Source organism: Chiloscyllium plagiosum, chromosome 35, assembly GCF_004010195.1.
Source record: "Chiloscyllium plagiosum isolate BGI_BamShark_2017 chromosome 35, ASM401019v2, whole genome shotgun sequence".
Classification (NCBI taxonomy): Eukaryota; Metazoa; Chordata; class Chondrichthyes; order Orectolobiformes; family Hemiscylliidae; genus Chiloscyllium; species Chiloscyllium plagiosum.
The window spans coordinates 1,188,371-1,206,847 of record NC_057744.1 but is presented as its reverse complement, the minus strand read 5'-3'; the positions used below and the strand labels follow the sequence as shown (position 1 = coordinate 1,206,847).

At 44.7% G+C, this 18,477-nt stretch overlaps 1 protein-coding gene across 1 annotated transcript in view; it reads left to right on the top strand.

Annotated features, from left to right (window-relative positions):
* Nucleotides 1-18,477, top strand: part of LOC122540536 (nectin-1-like) — a 304,355-nt gene that overhangs the window by 239,176 nt on the left and 46,702 nt on the right. Inside the window, exon 8 of the mRNA XM_043676400.1 lies at nt 2,398-2,545. Coding sequence (XP_043532335.1) covers nt 2,398-2,545 — 148 coding nt within the window. The remainder of the gene's footprint in view (nt 1-2,397; nt 2,546-18,477) is intronic.

Genomic DNA, 18,477 nt, shown 5'->3' with positions numbered 1-18,477 from the left:
CCATGACATGCATCAAATTCTATTTCAGACCATCGGTCAGCTGGGCCTTTTTAAAAATAAATATTCTCTCTACGAAGACTACTGTTGTTTGTATTGTGTAAGTGTACCTGTGTTTCAATTAAAGCAGATTTAGGTCTAATTCTGGATTATAGCTTAGATGTTAATCAGAGTTTGTCACTTTCTTTAAGAATAAGTTTTATTTATAATAACAGATGATATTGAGTTCATTAAAAAAAGGCTGACAAAGGGCTCTTTTATTCTGGTACAAAAGGGAAGCAATTAGTCATTTTGGGAGAACACATTTACATTAACAGTGTGCTTGATGGAGTAATGGGGTTTAATTACCCAGCATTGTTTTCCCTGGGATGTTGGAGGCTGAATGGTGACCTTATAGAGGCTTATAAAATCATGAGGGGTATAGATAGGGTGAATAGACAAGGTCTTTTCCCTGGGGTGGGGGAGTCCAGGCCTAGAGGGCTTAGTTAAGGGTGAGGGAGAAAGGTTTATAAGGGACCTAAGGTGCAACACAGAGGGTGGTACGTGTATGGAATGAGCTGCCAGAGGAAGTGGTGGAGGCTGGTACAATTACAACATTTAAAAGGGATCTGGATGGATATATGAACAGGAAGGGTTTGGAGGGATATTGGCCAAGTGCTAATAAATGAGACTATATTAGGTTGGGATATCTGGTCGCATGGGTGCATTGGGCCGAAGGGTCTGTTTCCGTGCTGTATGTCTCTATGACTCATAGAACATAGCACGTGGAATGTTCCATGTTGCGCCGACCTATGAAACCAATCTGAAGCCTATCTATCCTAATCTATTCCATTTTCATCCATATGTTTATCCAATGATCATTTCAATGCCCTTAAAGCTGGCGAGTCTACTGCTGTTGCAGTGACCAGAACTGTACGCAATACTCCAATTGCAGCCGCACCAGAGTTTTGTGCAGCTGCAGCATGACCTTGTGGTTCCGAAACTCAATTCCTCTACCAATAAAAGCTAACAAACCGTATTCCTTCTTAACAACCCTATCAACCTGGGTGGCAACTTTCAGGGATCTATGTGCATGTACACTGAGATCTCTCTGCTCATCCACACTGCCAAGAATCTTACCATTAGCCCAGTACTCTGCATTCCTGTTACTCCTTCCAAAGTGAATCATCTCACACTTTTCCGCATTAAACTCTATTTGCCACCTCTCAGCCCAGCTCTACAGCTTATCTCTGTCCCTCTGTAACCTGCAACATCCTTCCATACTATCCACAACTTCATTGACTTCCGTGTCATCTGCACATTTACTAACCCATCCTTCTCCGCCCTCATCCAGGTCATGTATAAAAATGACAAACAGACATGGCCACAAAACAGATCCTTGCGGTACACCACTAGTAACTGAACTCCTGGATGAACATTTCCCATCAACCACCACTCTTTGACTTCTCACAGCTAGCCAGGTTCTGATCAAAATCGCTAAATCACCCTCAATCCCATGTCCCCGTATTTTCTGCAATAGCCTACCGTGGGGAACCTTATCAAACACTTTACCGAAATATGCTTCATGAAGGCAGCTCAGCACCACCTTCTCAAGGGGGAGAATATGGGCAATAAACGCTAGCCCAGCCAGCGATTCCCAATCCCATGAATGAATAAAAAGAAGTAGATAGACGGTGGTGAGGGAAATGGACAAGTGTGATCAGATATTTAATTTACAGGAGCGATAGGACATGATTTCAGCAGCCTCCAAAGCCTGAGTTTAGGCTCCATCTTTACTCCATTGCGCCCCTTGACCCTCCTCCCCTCACTGACCTCTCCAGTAATTCCAAAGGATTCATACTCACCATCCAACCGGACATTGTGAATTCCGGAAGGTGCAGAAGCTTGAACACACACACCAACAGATTCAGGAACAACTTCTTCCCCGCTGTTATGAGACTACTGAATGCACTCTCTAACTTCATATAATGTTGATCTTGCTCTGTGCCCCTCCTATGCAGCTGTAACCCTGTATGCCTCACTCTGTCTAAGCGCCCTATGATCTGGGTGGTAAAAACAATGAATGCAGATGCTGGAAACCAGATTAGAGGTGCTGGAAAAGCACAGCAGTTCAGGCAGCATCCAAGGGGCAGGAAAACCGACGTTTCGGGCAAAAGCCCTTCATCAGGTATAGAGGCAGAGTGCCTGAAGGGTGGAGAGATAAATGAGAGGAGGGTGGGGGTGGGGAGAAAGTGTCCTTGTCTGCTATGATCTGCCTTTACTGCTTGCAAAACAAAGCTCTTCACTGTACTCAGGTACATGTTACTGCAATAAACCAAATCAAAAAAACAATTCCCAGGCTCGTCTCGCACAGTTTGTGAGAAACACAGTTTAAACATTCACCTTGTTCCTGATTTACAGATAAGCCTCTACCCCAGGGAGCACCGGGTAGTGTGATCGGAATTCTGGGAGGCGTCATCGCTGCTGTTATTATCATCAGCGCCGTTGTAACCGTCTTCTTCATTTACCGATGGCAACAGAAGAACCGAGCAGATACGGACAATGATCTGTGAGTATCGGCCAACCGGGCACAACAACTACTGCATTTATGTAGCATCTTTAATGTGATAAAATGTTTCAAGGTGTCTCCAAGGAAGATTAGAAAGCGAAGCCGAGACCACCTGAGGAGATATTACAGCAGATGGCCAAATTGTGGTCAAGGGGCCAGGTTTTATTGACTATGTGTCGACCAAGTACTGCCCACTGAATGTCAGACTGAGTCTGTGATTCTGCAGAAACTGATCAAGTTCACCTCTTATCACCCTCAATGAAAAACATGGAGTCTCAAAACTCTGTGATCACCATATTGTCTCTCTCTGTTTCTTTCTGTCTCTCTACCCTTCTCTTTCTGTCTTCATGTCTCCCTCTCTCACTCATCTCAGCCTTTGTTCTCACTTTCTCTCTCTCTCACACTCTCTCTCTCTCTCTGTCTCTCCGTCTCTGTCTCTCTCTCTCTCTCTCTCTCTCCATCCTCTAATTATTCCTGCCACAGAAACTAGGAAAAATTAAAGGATAGTACAGGGGCCATTCAGCCCATCATGTCTACACTGACAATCAGTGATTGAGCTCAATCCCCCTTTATTTCTGTTTGAACTCTCCTCTCTCTTCCCTATTCCTAGTAATGAACCCCTCAACCAAAGGTAACCACTCCTTCCTATCCACTCTAACCAGCCCCCTCTTAATCTCCTTCACATCAACTGAGTTTCCCATCAGCCCTCTCTGTTCCAAAGTAAATCCATCTCCATTTATTTATCAGTGTCTCAATCTCTGTCTCTTTCACTCCATCATTAAAGGCCATCTTCATTACTGCCTGCCTCAAGTTTTTCTTGTTAAAGAAAGCATAGTGAAATTAGAACTGTTTAAATCTTGTTAAATGTCCCCAGTTGCATCTGTGTATCTGCTGACTCGTTCTGAATTTCCAGTGATGAAAGTTTTTATTAACAATTTTATGAGTTTAAGCTGCAATGAACTACACATCGAGACGAAGCAGAGAAGGGGTGTGGGTGCCTGTGACTGTGTGTCCACATTAGATTTGAACTACATTCTACAGGAATGTGTAACACTGTCAGAGAAAAGAATAATCACAGAGGACCAAGATACAATTGAACCACAACTTGTACTTTCAGAAGGATCAATTCTCCAGGGGTTGGTTCAGAGGGACGGGTCCTCGAACAGAATTTGACCCAGATCCTCATTAGGATCCAGCTAATGAAAGAGGGAGGTGTCCAGGAACATCCTGCAGGTGAGAGAGAGCTCGAGAGGTGGAAGGATTAAGGGAGAGATTTCCAGAGCTTGGGGCACAGGCGGCTGAGGGCATAGGCACCAGTGGGGGAGCAGTCAAGGTTAGAGTGGAGCTGGAAAAGCGCAGCAGGTCAGGCAGCATCCGAGGAGCAGGAGAATCATCAGGGGCTTTTGCCCAAAACATCGATTTTCCTGCTCCTCGGATGCTGCCTGCCTTGCTGTGCTTTTCCAGCACCACTCTAACCTTGACTCTAATCTCCAGGACCTGCAGTACTCACTTCTGCCCACCAACAGGGAAGCAGCTGAGAAGCAGATAGATCTCAGAGCATTGTGGAGATGTTGGACATTACAGAGATAGGGAGGGTGAGAGCCGTCGAGAGGCATTCAAACAGAAAGATTGGAACTTTCACTTCCTCCCTATGATTCTGAACAATTATGTGTTCTTTCTCTGTGAAATTAGGCAGTGCTGATTGTGTTCATTAAACCTCTGTGACGCATTGTTGAACAGTTTAAGATTTTGCCAGTTTTGGTGTGTGTTTTGAGAAAGCACATAAGCAGCAAAGGCCCACACAGAGCTGACTGGATCAGAGTTTGTGTCACTGAGTTTGGTAGCTGTTCCTGAGTTGTATTAAAAAAAGGACTCCAAGTGACCAGGTTACCAGCAACTCACGGAACGCTCCCTCCCTCCCTCCCAACTTACTGCTGCCTCCATTCAGCCCATCAAGCCTGTTCCACTATTCTATAGAGTAATAGAGGCACACAGCAGGGCAACAGACCCTTTGCTCCATCCCGATCCATGCTGACCAAGTTTTCCAAACTGAACGAGTCCCGTTTGTCTGCATTTGAACCATATTCCTCTCAATCTTTCCTATCTATGTACCTAGTCAAATGTCTTTTAAATGTTGTAACTGTACTAACATCTACCACTTCCTCTAGCAGTTCGTTCCACACATAGACCACCCTCTGTGTGAAAAAGCTTCCCCTCAGGTCACTTTTAAATCTTTCTCCACTCACCATAAAATAATGCCCTCCAGCTTTGAACTCCCTACCCTGGGGAGAAGACCTTTGTTATTCACCTTATCTATGCCCCTCATAGAGTCATAGAGATGTCCAGCATGGAAACAGACCCTTCGGTCCAACCCGTCCATTCCGACCAGATATCCCAACCCAATCTAGTCCCACCTGCTAGCACCTGGCCCATATCCTTCCAAACCCTTCCTATTCATATACCCATCCAAATGCCTCTTAAATGTTGCAATTGTACCAGCCTCCACCACATTCTCTGGCACTCTGGCACTTTATTCCATACACGTACCACCCTCTGCGTGAAAACATTGCCCCTTAGGTCTCTTTTATATCTTTCCCCTCTCACCCTAAACCTATGCCCTCTAGTTCTGGACTCCCTGACCCCAGGGAAAAGACTGTGTCTACAGCCGCAACATGACCTCCCAACTCCTGTACTCAATACTCTGACCAATAAAGGAAAGCATACCAAACACCTTCTTCACTATCCTATCTACCTGTGACTCCACTTTCAAGGAGCTATGAAGCTGCACTCCAAGGTCTCTTTGTTCAGCAACACTCCCTAGGACCTTACCATTAAGTGTATAAGTCCTGCTGAGATTTGCCTTTCCCACAATTCAGCACCTCGCATTTATCTAAATTAAACTCCATCTGCCACTCCTCAGCCCATTGGCCCATCTGATCAAGATCCCATTGTAATCCGAGGTAACCTTCTTCTCTGTCCACTACACCTCCAATAAGGTCACCCCTCAACCTCCACTTCACTGAAAGTTCATTGCTTGGCTGATCTTTTGCATTTTAACTTCCATATTCCCATCAACTCCCTTCAGCCCTCGATTCCCTCCCAAACAAACAGCTGTTAATGTCTGTCTGTCCTCAAAATATTCCAAGATTTTGCCTTTTGAAGGGGAGCATTCGGAACTTGTACAACCCTCAGGGACAATAATTTTCCTCATCTCTGTCCAAACAAGGTCATCCCGAATTTTAAAGGACTGACTCCTGACAGGAATCTTCCTTTCCATGTCCAACTTTTTAAAACCATTCAGGATCATATGCACTTTGATCAAGTCACTCTCCCCTCACTCTTCGAGACTCCAATGGAAACCAGCCCAGTCTGCCCAAACCTGGTTTCAAAAGGCAACCCTCCCATTCTAGTGTCAGTCGACTAAATCTCCTCTGAACCACCTCCAGCTTGACATCTGAGGGAAAGGTTGGTCACATTGGGCTTGTTTCCAGGGGAGGTTGGAAGAGTGAGGGGTGCCTGGTTTGAAGTCTGTAGGATCCTGGTGGTCTTGACAAAGTGGACGTGGAAACGAGGATTCCTCTTGTGGATCAGTCCAGAATCAGGGGCATTGTTTAACAGTTAGGGGTTGCCCCTTTAGGGTAGAGATGAAACAAAATGCTTTCTAAGAAACTTGTGCAACTTTGGAACATACTGCCTCAGAAGGCAATGGAGGTGGAGGGGAGGAGTTCACTGAATAGTTTGAAGTCAGAGGTGGATAGATTCTTGTTAGTGAGGGAAATCGAGGGTTAAATGGAGAATCATGGAATACCTACGGTGTAGAAGCAGACATTCAGCCCATTGAGTTCACACCAACCCTCCGAAGGGTAGGATTCTCCTGCTATTCTATCCCGGTAACCCTGCATTTCCCATGGCTGATCCACCCAGTCTGCACATCCCTGGACACTATGGGCAACTCTAACCTGCACATCCTTGGACTGTGGGTGAAAACCTGGAGAAAACCCAATGAGAAACAGGGAGAATGTGCCAATCCCACATAGATAGAAACTCAAGGCTAGATTCGATCCTGGGTCCCTGGCACTGTGAGGCAGCAGGGCTAATCATTTAGCCACCGTGCAACCCCAAAGTAGATGGGAGTGTGGAGTTCAAAACACAAACAGGTCAGCCACGATCGTATTGAATAGTGAAGCAGGCCTGAGCAGCCAAACGGTCTACGTCTGCTCTGATTTGGTATGTCTGCATCCTTTTACCGACCTAGTAACCACAGCCAGCACACGTACAGTCTTCCTTCAGAAAGGGAGAGCTATGCTGCAGGCAGGAGATGTCGTCTTTTCAGTTGTTCCTTTATATCCTCTTGTAATCAAGGATAATATCCCATTAGCTGCCGTAATGATTGGCTTGAGCTGCATCCTAACGTGTTGTGACTCATACAGCGGAACACCAGGCAGACGGGGAGTTCAGAATTCTGGGTCATCAGTACCTGAGTTTGTAAAAACCCGAGTAAATAGTTAGGAGAAACTGTCCTCCAGACAGTGGGGAGAATGTGGAACTCCGGCTGGGACTGAGGGCTGGATAAATTCATGACAGAGAAACAGACATGGGAATAGGTGGATTAGGTGAGGTGAAGGGGATGAAGGAGGCACTTGGAAAGTACAGATACCCAGTCAGACCAGCTGGCTGAATGGCCTGTTTCAGTGCTGTACATTGAATAGGATTCTTGTGTCAAACATGTTCCCAACACTAATTGCTCATGTTGTGGCTGGATTCAGGAAACTGCAGGATATTGGGGTCACCAGCAGAAGGACTGAAACTCACATCATGCAGAGTTCCCTGGGGTTTAAATGTATGACCAGCTCCTCACTGAGCCAGGCCTGGGCACGCAGAGAGAGCACTGTGGGGGGTATTGAGGGTGGATGATCGGATTCCTCACATCATGGTATTCACTGTAGTGACTGCTGGAAGAATGTGGGATGTGATCTGATTCATTGCTGAGTGATGGTGGTAATTAATCATTCCTATACATTAATCTCTTTTAATTACTGTTGTCTTTGGTTGATATTTTTTAATTATAGAATTATGAAGCTGAGGCAGGCAGGTACAGTGCAGTCACTGTGCAAACATTCATCCAAGTTCAGACCATTACTCAGTCCACTCCGACTCTGCTGAAGGGCCATTCACCCAAAAAGTCACTCTGTTCCTCTCAGCACAGACACTGGTGACTTGCTGATTGTTTCCAGCAGTTTCTGTTTTTATTTCTTGTTTCACTTCTACCATATTTAGCACGGGTGATTAAAATTCATATCTGAAGCTCTCCAGCCTCTGTATTAAAATATCCATGTTTCCATCAGCAAGGAGTTGCAGCTTCAGATATGGAGAAACACAGCTAAACACAGAGGAACCAAACTCAGTCTGTTCATTGTCCGGGGAGGGGTGGGTATACCCAGGACGATCACCGTTGACTGCGGTCCATCCCAGGTCATTCCATCATATTGCCAACCTCCCATCTGCAAGCCTCCTTGGGGACTGGGGGTGGGCTGCCCCTTTATTGTCCCAGGAGGGTCCCTCAAATTAATTTCCAGAGATTTATACTTGGCACACAGAACAGGTATACCCAGGGACAGGTACATCCAGGGACAGGTACATCCAGGGACAGGGTACACCCAGGAACAGGTAAACGCAGGGACAGGTACACAGAGGGACAGGTACACACAGGGACAGGTACATCCAGGGACAGGGTACACCCAGGGACAGGGACACATAGGGACAGGGTACACAGAGGGATAGGATACACACAGGAACAGGTGCACACAGGGACAGGGTACACAGAGGGATAGGGTGCACCCAGGGACAGGTGCACACAGGGACACGGTACACACAGGAACAGGTACACACAGGGACAGGTACACTCAGGGACAGGTACACACAGGGACAGGTACACACAGGGACAGGTACACTCAGGGACAGGTACACACAGGGACAGGGTACACCCAGGGACAGGTATACCCAGGGACAGGTGCACACAAGGACAGGTACACACAGGGACAGGTACATCCAGGGACAGAGTACACCCAGGAACAGGTAAACACAGGGACAGGTACAAACAGGGACAGGTACATCCAGGGACAGGTACACACAGGGACAGGTACATCCAGGGACAGGTACACACAGGGACAGGTACACAGAGGGACAGGTACATCCAGGGACAGGTACACCCAGGAACAGGTAAACACAGGCACAGTTACACTCAGGGTCAGTTACACACAGGGACAGGGACACCCAGGGACAGGTAAACACAGGGACAGGTAAACAAAGGGACAGATGCACTCAGGGACAGGTACACACAGGGACAGATACACCCAGCGACAGGTAAACACAGGGACAGGTACACAAGGGACAGGTACACCCAGGGACAGGTACACACAAGGACAGATACACACAGGGACAGGTAAACATAGGGACAGATATACCCAGGGACAGATACACCCAGGGACAGGTACACCCAGGGACAGATACACCCAGGGACAGGTAGACCCAGGGACAGGTAAATATAGGGACAGATACACTCAGGGACAGGTAAACATAGGGACAGATACACCCAGGGACAGGTACTCCCAGGGACAGGTACACACAGGTACAGGTAAACCCAAAGACAGATACACACAGGGACAGGTAAACACAGGGAGAGGTACACCCAGGGACAGGTACACACAGGGGCAGGTAAACACAGGGACAGGTAAACACAGGGACAGGTAAACCCAGAGACACATACACCCAGGGACAGGTACACACAGGGATAGGTAAACCCGTGGCCAATAACACAGGGACAGGTAAACATGGGTAGAGTTAAATACAGAAACAGGTAAATCATTGGGCTGGTAACTCTGGGACAGGTAAGCACAAGGATGGATAAATACAGGGACAGGTAACACTGACAATGATGTACAAAGATACAGATCAAAAGATGCAACTGAGATAGAATGACACTGATATCCTGAACACCTTTCAGAGTTTGATGTGGAGTTGGATGATATGAGGATTGTAATTTCAGAAGATTGTAGTTAAATTTGTGAAACTGCTTCCAGACCAAATAAACATTCCTTTGTACGTTCTGAAGAGAGTACAAGTTTCCAGACATTTTGACCACGTCCACAATTGCACAGGAACTGCCGATCTGTTACAGGCAAAAGGCTGAACAATACAAATACTCAGTCATTGCTGCACAGTGGGCAAACTTTCACATGTGTGCCTTTTTAGTTACTGGAATGGGTTTAAGGAAACATGTGTGTGTCCCTGAGACTGTGAATCTCCCCACGTTTCGTCTGGCCAGTGTTTTGCTTTACTCAATGACTGAACTGTGGAAATTAATGCTGTCTGACTCCAGTTTCTTGCATTTTCCCCCAGCAACTTTGAGCTGGCAATGTGTTACTCTTTCCTGGTACACTTTTCAAATTAAAGCTGACTTATTAGAAGTTAAGAATCAATTTCATGCTCCTTGCTCTTGATAAATCACTGATGCTGTTGTTTGTGTTTCTATCAGTGCAGGGCAGCCGGTAATCTGAAAGGAATCAGTTTTACCATCACTCTGATATATCACCCTTCCAACAGAGAGCTGGGATAGGACTGTACCTCAGTCCTGAGGCTGTGTGTGTGACATTATCATCTCTGTATCCCGAGGAGAGTGACTGTAACTAAATCTCAGAGTTGGCCAAATCTCTCCGCAGTGCAGAGATGTGATTGCCTCTCTGTCTGAGACTCTCTCTCCAGTGAGCAACTGGCGGCTTTAGGAAATGATTGAGTCAGGAAGGAGTTGGTTTTCTCTGGGAGCACAGCGTGATGTGAAATGATGTGATAGCAATCATTGCTGATTGAGAACCAGTGAACAGAGTTAACAACTCCTCATTCACTTCATCAGGGGCTCATTGGGAACTTTTAGGAGTGTTTTATGCTCAGCTTCTCTGGATGGACATTTTAAAAGATTATTGTAAACAAGTGAACAAAGCTGTCCTCTCAGTTACTGCCTCCAGCAAGATAACCCTCCAACATAGTTGCCCTTGTCTGATTCTTGCCCCTTGGGCATTCTTGGTTTTAATTACACCGCTGGTGGGGCACATGCTCTCGGCTCTGCGGTTCCCTCACAAAATATCTTCTTCCGTCCGCCCCACTGTAGGTTAAAGCCAACTTCTTTGATCTGGTGATAATTTGACCTAATTCTCTGATTCAGATCCTCCTGCCAAGCACCTTAGGAGGTCACCTGGAGGATTGTGCTCAGCTGTGGTCTCCTTACCTGAGGAAGGATGTCCTTGCGATAGAGGGAGTGCAGCGAAGGCTTCCCAGACTGATTCCTGGGATGGTCGGACTGACGGATGAAGAGAGACTGGATCAGTTAGGCCTATATACACTGGAGTTTAGAAGGATGATGGGGAATCTCATAGAACTCCAAAGAATTCTAACAGAACTAGACAGGGTAAACACAGCAGAGATGTTCCCGATGACCTAGTGATCATAATCTAAGGATATGGAGTAGGTCATTCAGGACTGAGATGAGGAGAAATGTTTTCACCCAGAGAGTGGGGAGCTTGTGGAATTCTCTGACACGGAAAACGGTTGAAGCCAAAACATTGAATGTTTTCAAGAAGGCGTTAGGTATAGCTCATACGACTAAAGACATCAAAGTGCATGTGGAAAAATCGTGACCAAGGGACTGAGTTGAATGAACTTCCATGATCATATTGAATGGCAGAGTAGGTTCGAGGGGCTGAATGGCCTCGTCCTGCTCCTATTTTCTATATTTCACTGCATGAATGGTGCCATATTTCTGCAAATTGTTGTTGTAATGTCAGGATAGATGGATTGTGGACCCTTGTGTAGGTGAATCAGATGGCTCCAATCCGGTCCTACCAACTCAAGAGAAGCATTCTGTAGATAGCTGTGAGATTTCTGACTGAGGCTGTGGGGGTGACAGCAGGGGTACAGTTGTGTAACCTTCTCAGGGAAGGGTTGATAGCCAGAGCACCTTGTCTCTCAAGAAGAGGAGGCGGAGATGTGGCTATTTGAGGTCTTTAACCTGACGAAAGTGTTTGATCGAGTAATTACAGAGAGAAAATTCCCTCATGTGGGGAAAAGCAGAACCAGAGGATGTCTATATCAGATTATCACCAGGTGGTTAGCACTGCTGCCTCACAGCACCCCACCCCCCCCACCCCCCACCTCAGATGGCTGTCCATGTGGAGTTTGCACGTTCTCCCAGTGTCTGCGTGGGTTTCCTCCGGGTGCTCCGGTTTCCTCCCACAGTCCAAAGATGTGCAGGTCAGGTGGATTGGCCACGGGGAATGCAGGGTTATACGGATGGAGTGGGGGTAGGGGGTTGCTCTTCAGAGGGTCGATGTGGACTTGATGGGCCAAATGTTCTGCTTCCACACCATAAGCATTCTATGATTTCCCAATCCCCAAACAGTGTTGTGTGTGCCAATCCCGGGCCCACAGAGAGCAGCTGTAGTGGGAACTGGGTAGTGCAGGTACATAATTCTCTGAAGTTTGTGTCGCATATACACAGGTGTTATGGAGCAGGCCTGACCCCTCAAAACACTTCAAGAAAGTAGCCCAGACCCTCACTTTGCTCGTTCTTTTCAGCAAGTGTACAGTGGATATTCCAGGTCAAATCACTTAGTTTTAAACAAAACGGAATTTATTTACAAGATTACTGAATGAAACACAAACAAAAGAGAACACAATACAGAATAACTTAACCTATCCGAAAATCCAAGAGATCATCCCAACTTAATGATGCTGTTCCAAATACTTTAGACCATAAGACATAGGAGTGGAAGTAAAGCCATTCGGCCCATCGAGTCCACTCCGCCATTTAATCATAGCTTGCAACAATCCCCATAAACACCCTTTGGCGCAAAAGCTAAAATCAAATACAGGGTCTTCCAGGGGAGAAGGCAGAGAGAGAGGACCAGCTTGGATCAGCTTCTGTGGGTCCAGCGGCTTTTCCTCACACTATAGCTGCTAAACCCCAAACCAAACCAGAGAAAAGTTGAGCTGGAGGAACTGGCCACCCCCCTTTCATTGTACATGGGTTTTTTTTTTAAACTTGAAAGCCTTTTTTCTGAGGAAGTATCTGTTAGCTATCATCAAATTGGCCCTAAAGCCCTCCATGGCCAGACTTTTTGGAGTCTTTGTCTTTTATGACCCCACTGAGAAAAAAAAGCCAAGGACAACATCGCCTTGTTAAAGGAGCAGCTTCATCACACCTCCCCCCCTTTTAAAAACATCAATATCCAAAGATTGCTTCATTTTAAAACCCCTTAATCCTAAATTGTTAGTGCTGTACACCACACATATACATTACATTGACAGTAACCATGCAAACATGCACAACCCCATTCTGTTTCAGTCTGTTGTGCTCCTGCATTCGGATGCCTCTGTTTCTCATCCAAGTCTCGATAACACGTTGGCAATCACATTTTCTCGACCTGCCACATGCACAATTTTCAAATTGAAATGGCTGTAATAACAAGCTCCAGTCTGGCATTTTTGTCCTTAAATTTCTCCACAAGCTTCAATGGGTTATGGTCAGTGTATGTGATTGTCTCAGATACTTTACTGATAACATAAACACTGAAATGTAACGCCAACACCGAGCTCCAAGTCTCCTTCTCAACGGTTGAATATTTCTGCTGATGAATGTCCAGTTTCTTGGAGAAATATCCGATAGGTCTTTCTATCTTGTCGTTGTTTTCCTGCAGGAACACCGCACCGACTCCCACATCACCTGCATCAATAGCCACCCTGACTGGCTTTGCGTCGTTAGGTGTGGCTAATACCAGGGCAGTGGTTAACACAGCGTTCAGGCTGTCAAATGCCTCTGACAGTCCGCTGTCCACTGAAACCTCTTGCCTTTCTTTCACAATTCAGTAAGTGAAGCAGCCACACTGCTAAAAGTTGGTACAAATGTTCGATAAAATCCATTCAATCCCAGGAACCATAGTACTGCTTCTTTTGTCGATGGTATGGGAAACTACCAATTTCTTTGCATCTCCTGGGGCCATTTGTCGGTGTCCAATAACATGGCCCAGGAAGGTGACTGGCGCTTTTACAAATTCACTTTTAGCCAGGTTTCTCACCAAGCCTGCCTTCCGAAGTCGATCGAACAAGTCTGATAAATGTTGTAAATGCTTCTTTCAGGTGTGACTGAAAAATCACCAGGTCATCGATATAAACTACACAATTGGGTAGTCCAGCAACAACCTTATTGGTTAGTCTCTGAAATGTGACTGGCATATTTTTAATGCCAAATGACATAACATTAAACTTATACAGTCCATTCAGTGTTACAAAAGCTGAAATGGCCTTTGCTCTTTCTGACAAAGGTACCTGCGAGTATCCTCTGAGCAAGTCCAACTTAGAATTATAAATTGCTTGTCCCATCCTCCCAACACAGTTTCCAAACACAGAATAAGATATGCATCAGTCTTTGTAACTGCATTGCGATAGACCACACATAGCCATTGGGTACCATCTGGTTTTGGCACCATGACTGTGGGTGAGCCCCAGTCACTGTGACTCACTTCGATTATGCCATTTTGGAGCATGTGTTTTATCTCCTTCTGAACCCGGGCCAACTTTAGAGGGTTATTCCTATAAGGATGTTGCTTAATTGGAACAGCATCTCCTATATCTACATCATGCATAATTAGGTTAGTACTTCTCAGCTTATTTCCACTTAGCTCCCCATGTGACAGTATTAACTCTTTCACATCATTCCAATTTTCCTCCTGAAGGTAATTTATCCCAGTTTTTGACAATTTCCTCATTGTCCAATTTGATTTGAGGAATGTCCAATTCAGTATCCTCTGAACTTGGTTCCTCCTTCTGTGCTGTCATCATTAACACCTTCTCCTCTTGCTTTCCTTCCCTATCAAAATACCTTTTCAGCAAATGCACATGACACACTCTGTGAGATTTCTTTCTGTCTGGAGTTGGTATTAAGTAGTTCACCTCACTCAATTTCCTTTCAATTTGATAAGGTCCACTAAATGTTGCTTTAAAGGTTCTCCTATCACTGGAAGTATCACAACTACCTTATCCCTGTAGCAAAATAGCGAATTTTTGATTTCTTGTCTGCTTCCTGTTTCATTGTATGCTGCGAGATTTTTAAATGCTGTCTCGCCAACTTCCCAGCTCTCTTTAATCGTTCCCTAAAATTTGGTACATTGTCCAAATATGTGGTATCTGAATTGTGACTTACCAATTTCTATCTTAATCAATTTTAATAGTCCTTTCACTTCATGCCCAAAAACTAATTCAAATGGACTGAATTTGGTCAATTCATTTGGTTCATCTCTGATTGCAACAAGTACAAATGGAATTGCCTTATCCCAACCATCTGGATGGTCTGGGCTATAAGTCTTCAACATGGTCTTTAATGTCTGATACCACGTTTCTAGCGCTCCTTGTGATTCTGGATGGTATACAATAGATTTGAAGTGTTTTATTCCTAAGCTGTTCATAACTTTGTTGAATAATTTCAATATAAAGTTTGACCCTTGATCTGATTGTATCTCTGCGGGTAGTCTGTATCTAGTGATAAATTTGAGTAACTCCTATGCAATCCTTTTTGCTGTGATACTGCGTAATGGGACAGCCTCTGGAAATGTAGTGGATGCATCCATTATTGTTAACAAATACTGATTCCCACCTTTCATTCTAGGTAGGGGTCCTACGCAATCAATTAAGACTCTTGTGTTACAACACGAGGTAAACTCCCCTGCTAATTTAAACCTGCAACACAGAAACGATTCACCCCGCGCTGTAATCTGTTAAAATTCAAGAGGCAAAGAACTATCCCAAAAGTCACTATTTGACATACAAAAAATTTAAGAACTTTATTCTTTAAGTCTGACATAAAATATTAATTAACAATATTTACAACTCCTTTCTCTAGCCTATCTTTTACTCCCCCTTCTATAATACTGGTTCAATAAAACCCCAGATTAAGATTTACCGAAAAATTCAAATTTCAAAACCAGCCAGCTGTTGAATCTTCTCTTTATATCTTCCTCTGTCTTCTTTTCATCTTCTTAGGGTTTCTGTTTCACAGGTCACTGGTCAATAAAGGTACCTTTAGGAGAGCTATTTTCTGGGCAATCTGCATGTGTTGGTGGCTTGGCAGTTCTCCCTCAACTGTTCAATTTTTCCTGATCTTATACTCCAAAGCATTGATTGTTTCATTGGTTTTAATATTGTTAAAATACAAAATTCAAACTTGATTGGAGTTTAGTATCTTGGGGCATAATTTAATCTGATTGGCCGAAGTTGAATTTTGTTTTTGTCACACAGCAACCCAGGTACTGCTAGCTGCTGGACCAAATGTTACACTGTAAATTCTCCAGCACTCTGTGTGCTTGCTAAGTTCTTCAACTCTCTTAAAGGTACAATACCCCTTACACCTTCCTAACACTTGTAAAAAGTTCCTCAAATGCAGGAATAGGTATTAAGGGTGCATGTTTTATTACTGCCTGTGGTTTTCCAATTAACTGACATGTATGATTCATCTAGCAAAATTCAACTACAGAGTCGAGAGTGTGATATTGGAAAAGCACGGCAAGTCAAGCATCATGGGAGGAGCAGGAGAATCAATGTTTTGGGCAAGAGCCCTTCATCAGGAATGAAGGCGGCTCTGATCTCCAGCATCTGCAGTCCTCACTTTCTCCAAAATTCACTTACATCCTTGTGCAGTCTAGCCCAGTAAAAATGTTTTTGTATTTAAGCTTGTGTTTTTCTCACTCCTAAATAACCTCCTAGACATAGCTTATGCGCCACTCGCAACACCTCCTGTCTATACCCCACTGACAATATGATTTGATGAACTTCTGCCCATTTCTAATCTGCCTGATTATGTGGTGGTCTTTATTTCTCATTAAGACATAATTTTTAAGATAATAACATTCAGGGTTACATTCGGATTCGTTTTTATGTATGCTTTTGATATAATTGCTTTATATTTTCATCTTTCTGCTGTAACTCAGTTAATTTCTCTGAGCTAAAGATGTCTGCTGTGTTATCTGTCTGCTCCTGGTTTGTCTCAGCCATCTGATCACAGTTTCTGCTAATTCCACTTCAACTTTCTTATCTGTACTCTTTGATCACTCCTGTTTCAACTGGTGACTTTGTTACCTCATTACCACACAGTCAGGAAAAATCCCAGGCTATGTTTCCTGCAATGGTCCAGTTGCCTGAGTTTCCACTGGCTTTTCAACCACAGTAGGCAGCACTCCTACAGTGAATCAGTTATTTGCAAGGATAAATTATATTCCTGGAGCTGAGAGTTTGTCCAGTACTCCTACCACATCTTCTCCACTCTTCACCGAATACTTTAACCTCACTTCACATAATTGAGAGTTTTTTTTGTCTGCCTGTGAATTCCTGTTACTAGCACCTTTTCTGGTAATAGTCCTTCAGAAGTACATATCTCCTCATCTTTCAACATCACAGATTGAGAGGACCCTGTGTCTCTTAATGTTACAACCTGCTTACCTGCTGCTCCTGGCCTATGTAGGTAAACTTTACCTTCACAAGTATATCGTTTCAGAAGATCTGGCACTTCCTCCTTAACCAACCTCTGACCAGCTTGTACACTCTGGTGCTTTCTGTTAGTGTAGGCCGCACGAAATCACAGTGTTGGTGGGTTAGGAGAAACACTGAGAAACCAGATGTAGGAAAACAGGACAAAACTGGGAGTTTTATTGACTGGTAACAGAAAGCATAGTGCAGGCTGGAAAGCTTCACCAGAGTGTACAAGCTGGTCAGAGGTTGGTTAAGGAGGAAGTGCCAGTATCTTGACCAATAGGCCAATGGGCTGGGGAGTGGCAGAAGGAGCTTAATTTAGATAAATGTGAGGTGCTGCATTTTGGCAAAGCAAATCTTAGCAGAGCTTATACACTTAATGGTAAGGTCCTAGGGAGTGTTGCTGAACAAAGAGACCTTGGCGTGCAGGTGCTGTTTTCCCTGGAGCATCGGAGGCTGAGGGTTGACCTTATAGAGGTTTACAAAATTATGAGGGGCATGGGTAGGGTAATTAGACAAAGTCTTTTCCTTGAGATTGGGGAGTCCAGAACTAGAGGGCATAGGTTTAGGGTGAGAGGGGAAAGATATAAAAGAGACCTACGGGGCAACGTTTTCACACAGAGGGTGATACGTGTATGGAATGAGCTGCCAGAGGAAATGGTGGAGGCTGGTACAATTGCAACATTTAAGAGGCATTTGGATGGGTATATGAATAGGAAGGGTTTGGAGGGATATGGGCCGGGTGCTGGCAGGTTGGACCAAATTGGGTTGGGATATCTGGTCGGCATGGACATGTTGGACCGAAGGGTCTGTTTCCATACTGTACATCTCTATGACTCTATGACTCTATGATCACTTTATTGGGATTGTATTATAGACCCTGTAACAGTCAGAGGGAAATTGAGAAACAAATTTGTAAGGAAATCTCAGTTATCCGTAAGAATAATAGGATGGTTATGGTAGGGGATTTTAACTTTCCAAACATAGACTGGGACTGCCATTGTGTTAAGGGGTTAGATAGAGAGGAATTTGTTAAGTGTGTACAAGACAATTTTCTGATTCAGTATGTGGACGTACCTACTAGAGAAGGTGCAAACCTGACCTACTCTTGGGAAATAAGGCAGGGCAGGTGACTGAGGTGTCAGTGGGGGAGCACTTTGGGGCCAGCGACCATAATTCTATTGGTTTTAAAATAGTGTTGGAAAAAGATAGACCAGATCCAAAAGTTGAAGTTCTAAATTGGAGAAAGGCCAATTTTGACAGTATTAAGCAAGAACTTTCAAAAGCTGATTGGAGGCAGATGTTCGCAGGTAAAGTGATGGCTGGAAAATGGGAAGCCTTCAGAAATGAGATAACGAGAATCC